We start from the raw sequence: 15,439 nt of genomic DNA, 5'->3' as shown, positions 1-15,439 counted from the left end.
TTCTGTTAGTTTAGAAAACGAATCTCGTTATTTGTATTTGTTAAAAAAAATATCGTACTTATTGTCTTGAGGTAAACGCTTTATCAATTTTGTGAACAATATTAAAAGATGACTAAAAGCATACAAAACGTTTAAAATTAAAACCCAACATCAACATGAATATCTATTACTTATAGATATATCAACAGCAGCAATTATGGTCAGAGGAGCAACAGCGTGCGCTATGTGTTGTGTAATTCGGCAACTGACAGTTTATACCACGATAAACTCAGAAAAAACAGCATTACAATCTTAGTTGATCAAACACAGCTGATTTCCTGCGTGAGAGAGTGACTGAAACAACCATCATAGTCAAACATTACTTCAAAAAACAGTTCAGTCTAAAATGAATAAACGCGGTGGGAACAAATAAGATTAGATCTTGGCATCATGAATGATAATTTGATAAAGGTACGATCAGAGACAGAAATACACAGATTAATGGCATTGAAGTTCCATTGTGTGTTATGTATAGAAATCAGTTTAGGACCCCTTTGACTTTCACCTACTAATAGGTATTGTAAACTGCTACATGTTTATCTTCCTAATGGTTCCGGATTGATTTAAATTTAGACTTACAAAAGAGTGATTGTGTGAGGAAACAGAGTCTACGTACTGGAACATATCTGCTTGCGATCGATTACCTCTGACTCAGTTTGCGCAATCGGCTAATGGTAAATATATATATGGAATTGCTTTCTTCGACGATTCCAGCTTAATGGAGAGTATTACTGCCTACATAACATCAACGAATTTCCAATTTACAGACGCAATCAAGTATTTCCTCGATGAACAACAATGCACGCATAAATAAGGAACGTTAGTACTAATTTTTACAAAGGCAATCACTGTATATGTCTTGATTCGAAAGTATAAACGATATCAGATTACACGATAGTTGTCTTTCATTAGACAACAAAAATGCACATCTCAGTTTTAAATCCATTGAAAATGTTCAAGCCTTCACAATGAATATTTTCTTTGTCTCAGAATTACTTATTGATGTAAACAAAACCATTCAGCTCAAATCAGTTTTAGGCACGGATACAAATACATTATAACATAATAATATGTTGAATGACTAATGGTGCGAAAAGACAAGCTCAGAGGAAGTATTTTTATATCCAGAGTAAAATGGTTAGACGAGGGCACAAAACCAACTAGAAGCGTTTGTGATCTATAAAATATAAACTATGTTGATAAAACAATTACAACTTAATTAAAGATGGAGACGAAAACATTACGAGTCAGTTTAAAATTCTGAGGAAAGTTAAAGTGCATTATAATAATCTTTGTAATGACGAAAAACAGTTAACAGATATAGACGTAGACTTATTCTCAAACAACTCATAATCAAAGGAGGATACACCAAACAAAGCATCCGAGGAAATGGAGTCCAATTACTGTTTTTAATATTTTATAGACATTAGTATCAGGTTGTATTGCCTAAAGAATTAGGACAGTATTGAATAAAGCAATATCTAACGATCAATTTAGTATTTTAAAAGGACGATATATTGGCGAAAATATAACGATCATGTATGCACATTATAGAGGAATCACAATTTTCGAGTACAATATTATTAATCGATTTTGAACAAGAATTTAAAGTTCTTATTTCTTTAATGTAGGGTCAAGTATGTGGCATGTGGCTGAAACCTTTAATTGTATTATCCAATCTGCAGCTTTACCAAATAGTTTTCTTTCAGAATTTTTCGAAGGCTCCAAACTTTGCAGACAGGGTGATCAAATATCCCAATATGTCTCATTATTAATTGAAGACATAGTGTCTGTACTATTAAAGAATAATACAATTATAAAAGTTAGCAAGCTAAGTGAAATGCTATACAACTGTTACAGTTTGCAGGCCATTCTCCCATTAAGTCTTGCTGGTTCCTTTGAATTTCTGGAAACTTCTTTTGACGTATTAAACTTCATTGCAATATTTTTTCAGGACTGACACTTGACACTGCCAAAAAATGGAGGTAACGATAGGAAGTAAAACGTAGAGTGCAGAAACATTTTATAACAGGTTACAATCACAGTCCGTGACTGAATTTGCATCAATGTCACCAGGTTTTGATGGATTTGGATAAATTGATAAAGATTAGTGTTGAAAATAAAATAGAAAGGATTACAAAGTGTTTAAACACTAGAAAAAGTGCTCCACAACAACAATTTGTAAAATAACAGTTCTGAAAACTTTAATTATTCAAAAGCTTAATTGTGTGTTCATCCCCTCACCAAATCCTCTGGATAATGTAATAGGTGAATTAAATGAGTTCCGTTTCACTTTTATATGAAAGTCAAAATTGCAAAAAGTACTAATATAAGAGTCGTTATGCATAATACATTTTCCAATGGTGGCTTCGCAACGATTTACATTAACAAATATATATTAGCTTTGAAAATATCATGGATTTGAATATCTCTTCTATCAAAAGATTATTTGTCAATTTGTTGTAGTATGACATATGTGAGATTAAATAACTGTTCCTTTTAGGAGATAAAAATGTAATGCCATTATAAGAAACACCCAAACCCAACAAAATATGTTTTCGAGCGTGATGTTTTATTGGCGTGGCATATGTTAATAGAGAAAAATATATATCGGTCATAAGATCTTATGAAAACAAATTTATGGATGAATGCACTTATAAGTTGAACAAAGTACAAATGTTCTATTAGGAATGGTTTGAACAAAATATAATCTATATTGGTGATACACTTTCAGGGAAATATTTTTGATTTTGATCATTTCAAAGGTAATATGGTCTCACCATAGGTTTCCTTAATTTACAATGTATAATTCAGTGTTTAAAATTCATATGTAAAACGTTCTAGTTATCTGTAACGACGCCGGTCAGACCATTTATCCATTTCCAAATTAATTCATAATAATAAAGGTGTAAAGATCTTAGAACCCTTTCAAAACGGGTTTTAACGACTATTGAAAAATAATGGTATGACACTTTCAATTTGAATAAGGATGCATGAATGGTTTCATTGTTATGAAGCCCCGAATATACTTTGAGGTATTTAAAACTGCACTGATTTAGCATCACGTTAATTTAAAACAATCAATACATACAGAGAGATACAAATTTCAATGATAATTTGTTTTTATTTAGAACGTATTTTTCGGCAATTTATTTGAGACAGTAAGATGCCAGATAACTTTCTCAAAACAACAAAACATGAACAAACGCATTTTACAAGAGCTTTTCAAAGCATTATTGCAAGATGTTTCACATGCAAACGTGTATAAATAATACATTATTTCGTATGCTACACTCGGAATGGTTTCATAAACATTTTGCTACAAGGATTTACAAATGTTTCGATGTTAATAACACAAATAATTGCGATGGTTATATTACGTTGATATTGAATTAAACAAAGAGTTCAAATCTACAAATAAAAGAGTGGCTTTGGAAAATGGCAAAACATTGATAAAAGTTTCCGCTCTCGATTGAAAAGCGTGTAGGTGAAAAACAACACTACAAGTGTGTTCAAAGGTTTCTTTGGAAGATCAAGACTGAAACAATCATTGAAATACTGGACTGTTTAAATCTAAATCACACTAGTGAAAAATACGCAATCAAATACTAAAATGTACCACAGAACCTAACGAGAAATAAATATTTTGATGAGAATATTACAATTTTAAGAAAACTTGTGATAGCATTACGTTCAAACACACATATCTGCACTCATGTTTCTTTTCAATCTCGGGGCCCCGAGTGGCCGAGTGGTCTAAAGCGCTCTCCGTTACGGATCACTGCCATCTCACCTCTGTCTGCGCCGGTTCGAGTCTCGGATTCAGCCAATGTGGGTATGTGAGAAAGCTTGCCAGTAGCTTCTCGTGGGTCGGTGGTTCTTTCTGGGGTTTTCCCGGGTTCTTCCTCCACCATTAATACTGGCCGCCATGTATAGCCTATCATGTGTTGAAAAATGGCGTTAAACACAACAACAACAACAACAAAATCCTTTCAATCTCCATGCCAGCATTCTTATACAGATACGAAAACACATGCAGCCAGTCACAGACAGTCATGATACGCTTCTCAGACATTATGCAGTTTTTCTTACGATACTTTTACAATGGAATAATTTTGGGCAAATAAGGAATACGTATTATCTTGTTGATGACGATTATGAAGCTACAAATGAGTTTTAGAAAATTACGTTCTTCGAACTATCTGTTCTCTGTTTTGCTATTCGCTCCACGAAATGAACCTTCTTCTCCAACATTACCATACAGAAGAAAAAAACTTAAGAATAGCGTTTCCCACATTCTGATATAGTCCCGAGGTTATGCAAACGTCAACTTTCTTTAAAACCCTTTTCAAACTTCCCTTCGTCCATCCTATTGTTTAACACCACCATTTCGTAAGTCACACCAGTCAACTTGACAGAAAACGTATACAAAAGAAAACGAGATAATAGAAACGCATATTTTCTCAGGATTTCGTCAAGGCAAAAGACACATGAATAATTGAAATAAGTTCCCAATTCCATAACACACAGATGGAATACTGGATGGAACAGTAGAACAATTGTTGATATGAAGTGAATCTGTATAGCAAATATGAGAATTTCACTACCAATCATAGCCCCAATACATGGTACCCTCCTCTTTCATGCGCTCTATGTCTCTAACGTTTACACGTCACGTTACCAATAGTATTCTTTATTTAAGACCGGTGTAAACATGAAGATTTCATATTGCAGATGACTCCAATAATCACCTTCTTAATATGATCATATTTTTCCTGCTGTTGAGAGTGTTTTCTCTAGTAGGCAAACGAAAATAATACAATACTTGGCAACTTCTGAACGTATAGTCAGATTTTTAATCAGAGTAAAGGATCAGTAACAGCTTTTAGGATGGATGTACACTTTAATTAGTTTGTTAGAAAGGTTTTCACCTGGTATTAAATCACGCAGCAATATACAGTAGCAAAATCATCGACTGTGAAAATGAGCTTAGAAATATTTATTGGCGAGTACGTGTATGCATATTAATACGTTAGGTCATCTGAAATATGTTTCGCCTTTTTTGAGAACTTGGTATGTATGACACGTAAAATATGACATCCACCTGGATTATATCTAAGAATTCAGGGCCCAAATAATGGAATATCTCTCACTTGTGTATTGCACACATCTGTGTACCTTAGTTGTTGTTGTTGGGTTTAACGCCATTTTTCAACACACGAGAGGCTATACATGGCGGCCAGTATTAATGGTGGAGGAAGAACCCGGGAAAACCCCGGAAAGAACCAGAAGCTACTGGCAACCTTTTTCACACACCCACATTGGCTGAATCCGAGACTCGAACCGGTGCAGACAGAGGTGAGATGACAGTGATCCGTAACGGAGAGCGCATTAGACCACTCGGCCACTCAGGGCCCCTTATTAATCTTTAGAATGATTAGTTTGAGACTGGTCTAAAAATGAGGATATCTATATTACAGGAGACTCGGGGAAAAACATTTCTTCCATGCTTGCATTTATTATCGCGATGAGTGTTGACGTATGCATTCAGTATAAAAGTAATGTAAAATACGTGCACTCATGACACAATTTCTAACAAGAACAAAATTCTGAAATAACAAATTGACTTTATGGTGGATAAGATAACTAAATAATGTTTAGATATATTTTCAAACGAGATTGAGTTCAAGAAGGATCTTCATTTCGTTAATGAACATCTTTTAGTTATTTTAAGCTCGTAAATATCCATTAGCCTTGTATTTAAATACATTAAAAATTTATACGCTTTACACATTAAATTCCTTTACATCGTGTTTTAGTAGAAACCTGAGTATGATGTACACCTGAAATACCCAAAGGTGTCGCAAATGTTTAGCTGAGCGAGATACTAACGAGGATGCTTGCATGACGGGGTGGTTGGAAGGGTTATTAAGTAATTTGATTGTGTAACTAGTCTCGGAGAAACATTATTTATTTACAAAAGTTGCTTTCTCCTTCGAATACATTCTCTAATCACATTCCTAACGTAATTTGTTTGGGTAAGTATTATCGGAGAAACATTAATTAACCTAAAATTTGCTTTTCATTCACATATTCTTTCTAATTGTACAATGAATACCTTGGCACAAATGAACACGGTATTTGGTGTTTCATGAAAGATTTGTACAACCCTCTGAGCAATATCCATTTGACGTACATAACAGGAACTAGGTCTAGATTTATACCGTGAAATTGTGTCACCGGTCTGTTTCAATTGCTGTTATGGCTTGTATTGAGTTGGAGAACAAATTATGAAACATAATAGATGATTTAAACTTCAGTCACAATAAACGATCATTTTTTCCATTTCACCTTTCATTTTTCTTTCATCTAACAGTGACGAATAGTTAATGTCTAGAACAATTGTGCACAATACGTATTATTTGTATTTATCATCTGCATTATGTCAAAACAAAACTGGAAAACATTGTTTTCTGAATATGATAGAACTTGAATAAAATAATAGTTATCAGCAATCCATCTTTAATTAAATCCTGTACATAGGTAAGAAGTCTGGTTAGAATTATTGGTTTTAAATATCAAGGTGCATCTACCTTGTTTATACTTCATCATTGTGCTTATCTAACTGTCATGACATGGAAATCTGCATTGAAATTGATTCACCATATGAGAAAATTTTCATTATATTTGTAACTGTATCTTAGCAAATTGCCCCGCTATTAGCTGTTCGCCTTTCGGAAAGGTGGCCACCCCACCAGATTGCCAGATATTTCCACAGCAGTTCATAACAAATACTTAATTTCGTAATTTATATATGAATTACTAGCTCATATACATGGAAGATAGTGTTGGTAAATTCTAGTTTTGTATATATTATTTATATCGCATTAGACTGATCCCATTTTATTAGTTTCTCTGCACTGAACATTATTACAGATTTGTGTCGATCTTTTTTGTAGTAAAACAGCACTTTAAAACCTTCATCTTTGCAATAGAACTATTTCAATTTAATGACTGCACTGATTATAATTTAGTGCTATATAAAACATGCCTGGAAATACTTTCTCAGTAATCTTTGTTACATTTAATATAAGGTAGCGGGAATTCTGTGTACAATATGATGAAATAAATTAGTATTTCCCAGTTGCGGCGTAATTGTTTAATTTAATAATAAATTACATGTTTGATTGGACGTTAGCTAGCTTTGACGTTTCGCAGGGCTATACAAACTTTAGAATTGCATTACATGTTTATTTTCTGTTGAAGTCGACATGACCGCGTTCACAAACAGAATTACGTGATGTTTACCGAATTTCTATTGATATGTTGAACTATACATATACTATTCTACGTTCACCCACATTCACTGAATGAAACAATTAGTATTTCCTTTAGGAAAATGAATACTTCTTAATTTTATAAAAAATATGAATAGGCCAAAATTGTTCTAATTCTTTCTTTAAAAGAAAAGGTGTTCCTTCAGAACATCCACATGTAGAGATAAGCGTCTGTAAAATAAAAAATGTGTATCATTTGTTAAGCTCTGAATTATCATTAACGTCCACTTTAAAAAAATGTATATGGCTTAGGTTTATTTTATTTTGATAAGAGGGATCCAGAAATGGTCTCTTTGTTGCTTTGAACCATGACTTGTACTTTCGAAATATCATCGCAAATAGAAATGAGACTTAAACGTTTGCTTTTATGTGATCCAGTACTGAAACATATCGCTATAGTCCAAATTAGAATTTTATATAAGGTACTGTGACCTTGTCACTTTTTTTAATAGTATTGGTCCAGAAATGGTCTTAGATATACAAGATTTTAAATGTTTCGTTACAAGAGTTTAACAGGTCCAACACTAACACATACGTCTTACGTATATTAGTCTAAGTTACTTATTGATGTCACACGCTTGTTTATTAAAATACCAGTATCATATATAGTTTTGGTGGAACATACGTTAGCAATGAAAATATTACTTACCTCTTTTGCAATCGTCATCCCGCCATCCAGTCTGGCATCCATGGAAGCAGTGTCCGTCCAATGTGGAGCAACTGCTATTGCCGTATAAACAATTACCACATGTTTCGTTGCAGTTATAACTGTATTTTCCTGTGCTACAGGCTGATGAAGAAACAAATCTTAATCTCAACCTAAAATTATATCATTATTTTGTATTAAAAATAGAAACATAAATATTTGACAAAGAGCACTACATTTAATGAAAACAAGTCCATAATAATGTAATGGTTACGTGTATTTGATAATTTGTTTCACCAGGCTAGCTGGTGTTGATCATTTTATCCACTGGCATGTTTGAAGTTATTAAGAAATATAATCGGTCCTTTTGATTCCTTCAAACCGTGAATATATATCTTTGTTAAATGCGCCTTTTGAAGCCAAAACTCAGTTTATATCAATGGTTAGTATTAAAATCATTCCGAGTAACATTGCAAAACATAAATCTGACAGAGTGTATCTCAAGAAATAAAAAATCCGAAATTAATGGTCGCATATATTTCAGAAACTTCAGGACCAGACCAGCTGGAAATAAATTAATTTATCCACTGGCATTATACAGTTATTAATACAAAAACCTTGATCGCTCGTGGTGCTTACCATATTACATGTGACTTTGAAAAAAAAAAACATCCAGGGACGGTACATACTGTTATCAAGTAGAAAGGTCCGATCTAATTATCGTGCTTTCAATTGTTTTGAAAATAGTTCGTACCTTTTTTGCAACTATCACCCTGATATCCAGCTTTACATCCACCAGTGCAGTTTCCGTCTACTTTGGAACAATTTTCATTGCCGACTAAGCAGTTGCCACATGTTTTATTGCACCCTTGGCCATATTTTCCTGTGTCACATTCTGAAGAAAGAAACAAACGCGTCAATAAATTGGGACAAAAAATCACATCTAGTGTTTGGTGGCTATTTGTAGTTGGTCTGAAATTGTCATACATTTTTTACAATCATCACCTTGCCATCCAACTTTACATCCACCAGTGCATCTTCCGTTTTCTTTGGAGCAACTGTCATTGTCGCGAAAAGAATTGCCACATGTTTCACTGCACGCGTTACCATATTTTCTTGTACGCGAAGAAAGAAACGAACGTGTCAATCACACCTAGCCGTTGGGGACAATTATTTTTTGCCGAAAATATGTCATACCTCATTTGCAATCAGCACCCTGCCATCCAGCCATATATTCACCAGTGCAGTGTCCGTCTGTTTTGAAGCAACTGTCATTGCTTGGAAAACAATTGTCACAAAGTGATTATCAAGTGTAATAGCATTTTGGCTCATTTTCGGACAGATACCTCATTATTTGTGTACTGAACTTGAACATGATTTTAGCGGATAATCTTGAGTGTCTGAAATAGGAACTGATGCACATCCAAAAACTAACATCTTTATTATTTTGTTGTACTGTTCGAGTTAAATATATTATATTTTTATTAAATTTCAATTGTTATGTATATTTGATTTATATTGTGTGATTAACTTTCCTCGATGTATATTAAACTAATGTATGTATGTATTTTGTAATTGACTTTTGTCCAAATTCATTTACTAGCGTTATGTGCAAGAAGAGCTCGTGAGAATGATGTTAATCAGAAAATTATTCCTTTAGCTGACGCATTTATTGGTCAGGCTCTTGATGAGATCACGTTTACGCCTCGTATTGATCATTCAAGAAGTATTCATCACAGTCATCCTCCTGTCACTACTAATTTTCTTTATTCTAATCAGGGTGAAAAGCGATAATCAACCGTTGCCGAGCAGGAGAAAGATCCTGCGATATCCTGTCTCTATCATAAGGCTATTAACGAAACTGAAGAGTACCTGTTGATTTGTTACAAATGGGGTTCTTATGAGAAATGAGAAAATGGAAACCACCTGAGGTACCAGCTGGTAACGAGAGGTCAATTGAGATATCAAAGTGTTGTTCCTAAGTGTATAGACATGAAATTCTTAGCCTATCTCATGAAATTCCTTCGGATGGGCATTTAAGTGCCAATAAGATTTATCACGACATCTTGAATAGTTTTACTGGTCAATAATTAAAAGTTGTGGTTGTAAACATTGTCAATCTTTTCACACTTGTAAAATAGTACGAAAACCCAATCATAAGTTTCATATTGGTCATCTGGAAACTATGCCTGCGTTTGACGAACCATCTAGCAGAAACCTGGCAGACTGCGTCGGTCATTTATACGAACCCAGGTGAAAATTGAAATTAAGTTATGACAGAATTTTCATCCATGTGGTAAATTTCTCACTCTCTTGTCCATGCATTAAAGTCCTCTTCTGGCTAATTGTTATGGTCCTTATAACGTTAGGATGAAAGTAAGTCACTTCAATTACATGATTAGTACTCTTTGTATGTTAATATGTTAACGGATTATGTTGATAGGGATAGTCATGTTAATCATACAGTCAACTGAGTTGTATCGGACCCAAACAGTGCGGATTTAAGCCATAAAATGAAATAGGAGTGCAGTGACGCTGGTGTAACTAATCGTCATAAAACAGAAATATTAAACACACTGGGCAACAAACTTTGATATCTACAACTGAAAGAAAGGTGAACTAAAACATATATTAGTGGAATAAGATGAAATTTTGCCGGATTTTTCAACTGGAACAAATTAAATCTACCACGACGTTGAAGCTGTCGCTTTTGCATCAAAGAAACAGCTTTCATCTAAAATGAACCCTCTAAAGCAGAAACGTTTGAAAAGGTATTCAATATCTGCTGGAGAATGATTTCAATGCTCCACGCCAACCTGACTGGAATTCGCCATATATTTTTGTGTCAAAACGAGACAATAGTCTCTGCATGTGTACAGATTAAAATAAGGTGAATATTGTGGTTACATTAATACAATTGTAAAAGTCAACATGTCACGAAGTTACAACTCTTGAAAGGGTACTGGTAAACTCCACAAACAGAATGGGCAAATGAAATTTCGTCATTCGTAACACCAGTTGTAATTGAGTATAAAGTAATGTGGTTTGGGGCAAAAAGTTCGCCTTGTACTTGTCAACATTTAATGAACATGATCACATCTGTTCTAGATAACTGTGACGCTTACATCGATGATATCATCATTTACATCGACACCTGAAAACCATTCGAAAATTCTTTGACAGACTCAATGATGTAACCTTTACAATTAATTTAAGTAAATGTGAGCTTTGCGGTACTTTTTTTAAAACTTTTTTAGGACATTTTTTGGGATACTGTCCAGTTCAACCTACATATGTTGTTGTCAGGGCTATCTCTGAATTCCATGTACATATCAGGAAAGTATTTGATGCGAATTTGGGTTTGGAGCGATTATATCGGAAATGTTGCTCCAAATTTGTCATAATAGCTGAACCCGAAACCAATTTGTTGAGTAAGAAAACCAAATTCCATTAGTCTGAAAACATGCCATGAGGCTTTTGGTAAGTTTAGAGGCATCTTGAAGCGTGCACCAGTTCTTTTAACTCCAAATCTCAATGAATCATTTAAAATCTATGTTGGCGCAAATATTGGGACTGATGGAATATTAATTTATGAAGACGAAAATGGTGTAGATCAACAGTGTGCTATTTCTATAACAAATTAAACAAGAGCCAGGTAAGTTACACAATCGAGAAAGAATGTTTGGTTTTGATATTGGCTTTGCAACACGTTGAAGTGTATATTGAGTACCGTTCCATTTCTGATTTTAGTTATTATTGACCACAATCCCCTAACCTTCATTAGCAATGTAAAATTAAATCAGAGATTATTATGATGGAGTTTGATGTCGCAAGATTGACATCAGGCACATTAAGGGAATAGATTATATAATTGCCGATGCGCTTTCACGTGTATGGAAGTATTGTATTGCTTCGTGTATATATGGTGTCACAGGATATCATATGATGTCATTTTAATCACAGGCATATTTGTCTGATATTTAATAAAATTCTTTACTGCATGTATTTTTTGTTTGTCTTTATGAGGGTATGTGTTCTTTATAGTTAATTAGCATCGTTTATAGAGATTTTTTTCCAATGAGTATATGCTGTAGTTATCTATAGTTTGTAATTGACCTTTGTCCAAAATCAGGATAGGTCCTTTTTGACTGAAAACAATTATTTTGTAAACAACAACGAGAGGAGCTATTATTTCTCTATGATCATAGATTGAATAGTACCTGTAAACATATTTTACACAGTCTTTCTTTTATAAATATAGTCTTGATTTTGACATATAGGGTTGCAGAAATGAACTTCTCCATTAGGATCAGTGTTTCCTGAAAATAGCATTACGTACGAACTAGGTCAAGTGGAGGGTATTTAACATTTTTATTTTAAAACTTTCTCATCTCTACTTAAATCCGAATTAGAATCAAGCTTTATTGTTGTGTTCCAATTTTAATTTGTCTGGATTTTTATTTCAATTATTCACTTGAAGTTCAAGGTGCCCATTAATACTTCGACTAAATCATTAATTTTGAATTATAGTTAATTCTGTGAAGGACGTTTTGAATTATATTATTGTGATCAATCAAAACAATATGAATACTCGCCACATTTTAGGCCATTGGCACATAAGCACAGTCGCAACTACATGCACGTCAGCACATTCAATATTGTACTTTATTTGTAACAACGCTGGATTTCATTTGGAACATCATACATTGGGGAAGAGTGATATAATCTTTAAGAATATCTGGGTTTTAATTCAAGGTACTGAACATTTTTTTATGAACTGGCACGTTGTTTTCTAGGGAGATACATTATTTGCCGTATGTTATGAAACTTGGTGGCTTTCGATCACTTCTATTAATTGTTTGAAGAGCATAGATTCGTAACGCAATATTGTTATATTAATTGTATATATTAGTATAGGTTACTCTGCCAATTTCCTAAGCAAACTCATGGCTATGTTGTCGTTGATTGTCATTACGTAATAAAGGTTATCATGGCATTTTTTCCTCGATTTGAATTGTGCATCTAAAATATAGCACTGACACTTTTGAATCTCTATATATAACATCACAATGACATATTCCACCATCTGAAAGCGACATGAATCATATACTAACATTCCTTCGAAGCTGCTATAAGATACTTCAGGTTAGTATTTTGATTTTACTTCGATTGTAGTCAATTTTACGCAACATCACGAAATTTAAGATATCAATGCATTTATAATTTAACAGATTATTTATAGTCTTTCATTTTCAAACAAAATACAACAACAAGGAAAGGAATCACATGTTGACATTTGGCATCTTTAAAGCTAAAAATGGTTGAAGAATTGTACAAGTTTGTTAGAGAACATAATTTAATGCATATAGGTTGCTGTTGCCTTTTATAGCAGAAATAAGATACACTCTTTAAGAATATCAATCTAATTTATTTAAACCAGTACACTTGCCTTCATTGCAATGACTTCCTTTCCATCCTGGATCACACCCGTTAGGACACGTTCCATCCGTTTTGTTACATGGCTGGCCATAGACACATTTTCCACATGTATTGTTACAAAACTCAGTAAACTCGGAAAACACGCCGTCGATACACTCTGGAGGTTTATCAAATATACAATATTACATTTTTAAACAATAATATTTAGCAAAAATTAAAATATGATGAAATTAAATAAATTCAGCATTTATCTTCACCAGATTTACGAATGCTAATATTGCTTGGCCAGAATAATGTGGATATGAAGTTATAACAAAACAAGAGATGAAATATATTTAAGAGGATGAGCAAGAAATATGCATCAATTATTATTAAGATAAAAACACATGTTCAAGGGGCTTTACACAGGATAAATAGTACTTTCTGGAACCTGTATCTAAGACGCATTGGGTATCATACTATTATTCACTCACCTGGCATAACAAGAGTGTCACACATGAAATTTAAATGGTTTGTATGCGAGAAATATGTTTTGCATATGAAATGCAACTCTTTAATATCCTGCATAGTTAGTACTGAGGAAAACAAACCACCAATTTCGCTTTTCTTCTCTTTTAATCAATTTACCCTTGCTTAAAATGTAATGAGTCATTGGATATTTTAACTGCAATTAGGTTTATATATAATTTTTTATATATTATCAAAGCATCTGGACGTTATTTCAAAATGGTTATTTAGAGCTCTCAACATAACTTAAGAACATATATTTGTATGTTTGTTCAACTTTCAACAAACTTAAATGAACATTATTGCTTAGTTATTAATTGAGCTTATGAATATTGTGAGGGATGGTTCATACGCAATATTAATCAAGTTCTTCAAGCGAAACGAGCGGAAGTTTGGACAACGGAACCCACGAATCTCTCATTGAGGAAGAGAACTAAATATAATAGTTGATGCGCTACTAAAACTATTGTTCCAAAACTCAACTGGCTATGAGTTATTTACTACTTATTCTACCATTGATGTTGTTTTAATCGTTATGGGAATCGCTGCAATATTATTAAATCTGATTTGTTATTCGTTTTAACCACTTAAAGTGTAAAAATAAAATATAATAAACAACTTACCACCATCAACAATAACTTCGCATATGGTCAATATATTGCTCAACCTCACCAAAGAGATGAAACGAGCAACGGTGTTATTAGGTTTACAAACATGTGTGTTATTAGCTGATGAGATCACCGCTAATGGATGCTTGTACGTCCACGACCTTAAATTATTACCAAGATACAGATTAAAGCCAGAAAGTTGATCATCCCCTTAAAGAAAAATAAGAAAAAGAAAAACATTTACTTTCATAAAGCATCACAAATACAGTATACTACTGGATGGAGAAAACAATTATTCCCCGTAATAGCGTTATTGTTTTTTGATTCAGTTTTATTTTCTATCTCTTGACAGAAAGACATCTAGGTTTGGGGAGTTTGCAACAACAATTATTTTGTTTATATTACTTAGGATACTTAATATACCCATGTTTTTTATTTCTTATAGAAAATTGTTTTATGAGCTATACTCAAAACATGATGTATGTCTCTTGTTTCAACACGTGAATTGTTATTCTATATTGCTGATTGGTGTATTCACAGTTTATTTGTGTTTTGAAAGCGCTCCCATACTAGCGTCTTCACGCTCATTATTCAATGTATGCAATGAACATTGACTTTGAACTCTGTTTATCATATATATATGAAGAGAGAGACCTGAGCCCAGTTAAACAGTGTCAGAGCTTAAAAGACAGGCATTTTGCAGGGCAGTTAGTTTCATGACCAAATATTGCCTTTCCTTATATCGGCTGACGTTAAAGATGGAGGAGTTTACTTAGCCTCTAAAATGAACATTACCAGAAACGACCATGGCACTGAATGAAATTTTCTGAATTCGTTCACTGTCACATTTAGGAAACCCATCT

The 15,439-nt window shown here is 33.4% G+C and overlaps 1 protein-coding gene across 1 annotated transcript in view; it reads right to left on the bottom strand.

The window, feature by feature from the left end:
* The window catches only part of LOC149798405 (uncharacterized), a 106,092-nt gene that overhangs the window by 34,476 nt on the left and 56,177 nt on the right, over nucleotides 1-15,439 (bottom strand). Inside the window, exons 3-6 of the mRNA XM_089963605.1 lie at nucleotides 14,592-14,786; nucleotides 13,472-13,618; nucleotides 8,777-8,917; nucleotides 8,026-8,166 (exon numbers count right to left, since the gene is read on the bottom strand). Of these exons, the coding sequence (XP_089819731.1) occupies nucleotides 8,026-8,166; nucleotides 8,777-8,917; nucleotides 13,472-13,618; nucleotides 14,592-14,786 (624 nt within the window). The remainder of the gene's footprint in view (nucleotides 1-8,025; nucleotides 8,167-8,776; nucleotides 8,918-13,471; nucleotides 13,619-14,591; nucleotides 14,787-15,439) is intronic.

The sequence above is a fragment of the Sinohyriopsis cumingii genome, chromosome 6, assembly GCF_028554795.1.
Source record: "Sinohyriopsis cumingii isolate HCF-2022 chromosome 6, ASM2855479v2, whole genome shotgun sequence".
In the NCBI taxonomy this organism is placed as follows: Eukaryota; Metazoa; Mollusca; class Bivalvia; order Unionida; family Unionidae; genus Sinohyriopsis; species Sinohyriopsis cumingii.
The sequence above is the reverse complement of the archived record's forward strand: the minus strand, read 5'-3'. Positions and strand labels throughout refer to the sequence as shown.